The sequence below is a fragment of the Sinocyclocheilus anshuiensis genome, unplaced genomic scaffold (assembly GCF_001515605.1).
Source record: "Sinocyclocheilus anshuiensis isolate Anshui unplaced genomic scaffold, SAMN03320099.WGS_v1.1 scaffold907, whole genome shotgun sequence".
NCBI lineage: Eukaryota > Metazoa > Chordata > Actinopteri > Cypriniformes > Cyprinidae > Sinocyclocheilus > Sinocyclocheilus anshuiensis.
The window spans coordinates 1,245,901-1,247,616 of NW_015546133.1; the positions used below are offsets into that span (position 1 = coordinate 1,245,901).

Below are 1,716 nucleotides of genomic sequence, written 5' to 3' on the forward strand. Positions count from 1 at the left end.
AAAAAAAAAAAAAAAAAAAAAAAAAAAAAAATTCCACAAAGACAAACAAGAGGCCAAAAAAGGAGGCTAGACATCAGGTCAGTAAACAGTTCAACAGAGCAAACACAGGCTATAGAAGGGAAAAGTGTGGACTGTCATGAAAGAGACTAATCAATCTCGAGACTGATTTTATAACATTTACACTGAGAAAAAAAAACCCACTTGCGGTGTGAAGTGAAAGTTGCAAAGTGTGTGTTTGTAGTACAAGTCCAAACATCTGAGACCACATTGAAAACCTGGGATTCAAAATACAGTTTAAACCTGGAAATAAACTGAAAGCTTGAAGATTTTGAAAAATGCAAAGAAATGTGATTAAAAGAGCAAAATAATTAGGAAATATTCAAGGTTATAACTATTCTAGATCACTTACCAAAAAAAATTGGTGAAATGGATCATGTGACTTTGTACAAACAGTCAGATACTCATCTACTGAAGTACAAGATGCTCTTTGGGTCATTTTCAAATCATGCTGAATCACATGATCAAGTTTTAAAACTTGTGGAGTTCATGCAGCTCGAGTGCTGCTGTCATTTAAAGCAAACATTTCAGCTCAATTTGTTCTGCTGATAAAATAAATGTAATGATATTAAACTTAAAATTTACAAAAAAAAAAAAACTACAAAAATCTTATTTTTAATGTAAAAGTGGGTGCAGCCATTTGTAACTAGAATGTGCGAGGCATTTTGACTATAAAATCAGTCAGTTATGCTGCCTGATATTCATGAACTGGTATTTGGCATCATATAAATCTTAATTTTTTATTATAATCATAAACACACCGATGTGTAGCTCAAATATTTTTTACCGTTTACTGCACTTTGTGATTGTCCTAATCATTTACCAATAGAATCAATGAATCAATTCTCGAGCATGTACAGAAAACAGCTTACTTCCATGATGTAAAATAAAGTGGATAGGAGCACATTCACTAGTGGTCTAGACTTTTGGATCCTTCAGTATATGCATGAGTGTGTGTTGACAGGTTTTATCGTGTAAGTGGTTACACGGTCATCAATGATCTTGACCGTCATCAAGCAGACTACTGTATGTCATCACTACCCTCTGTGTGAGAGTATGAGTGTGTGTACGTGTGACGAACCGCAAGGCAAGACAACCTGTCTTCCCATCTGCTGCCGTCTCTGAACGCAGCCTTAAAATCAAAGGTCACTTAGATCACATGACACAAAGCTCTTAACCAGCCATCTGATTTCTGTCAGCCTCTGACTCCACGACACCCTTCATCTCAGAAAATAAAGAGTCTATATTTTACCCACCTCAAACAAACGCAAAGGCCACCAGATGTAAGAATAACACTAAAAAAGGCCCAGCTACAAAATAAACTAAGATGTCAAGCTCTGTAAATCAAAAGCATAAGCTCAATTCAGCCAGACAGAGTGTTGACAGTTCAAGCAGAGAATTTTTTGTTGAATCTTCATAGCAGGTGGTCTCTAACCTTGTGTGCTGAGCCCGTTTCATCCTCCAGGCTGTCAGCGGGGCTCTCAGCCATTAGGTTTACCCTGTCGTCGCCTGTGACATCAGGGCTGTGCAGCACCAGGACAAGACCTTCATCCAGGATGTCCTCTAGAGGGAGCAATGGAGACAGACAGGGACTGGATGAGCTACAGGACTGTACAAGACACGAGCTTCACAAGTTAAGAACGGAGATATATATATATA

At 37.8% G+C, this 1,716-nt stretch overlaps 1 protein-coding gene across 1 annotated transcript in view; it reads right to left on the reverse strand.

The window, feature by feature from the left end:
• The window catches only part of LOC107701134 (T-lymphoma invasion and metastasis-inducing protein 1-like), a 50,460-nt gene that overhangs the window by 12,023 nt on the left and 36,721 nt on the right, over positions 1-1,716 (reverse strand). The window contains exon 15 of the mRNA XM_016503076.1: positions 1,493-1,620. Coding sequence (XP_016358562.1) covers positions 1,493-1,620 — 128 coding nt within the window. The remainder of the gene's footprint in view (positions 1-1,492; positions 1,621-1,716) is intronic.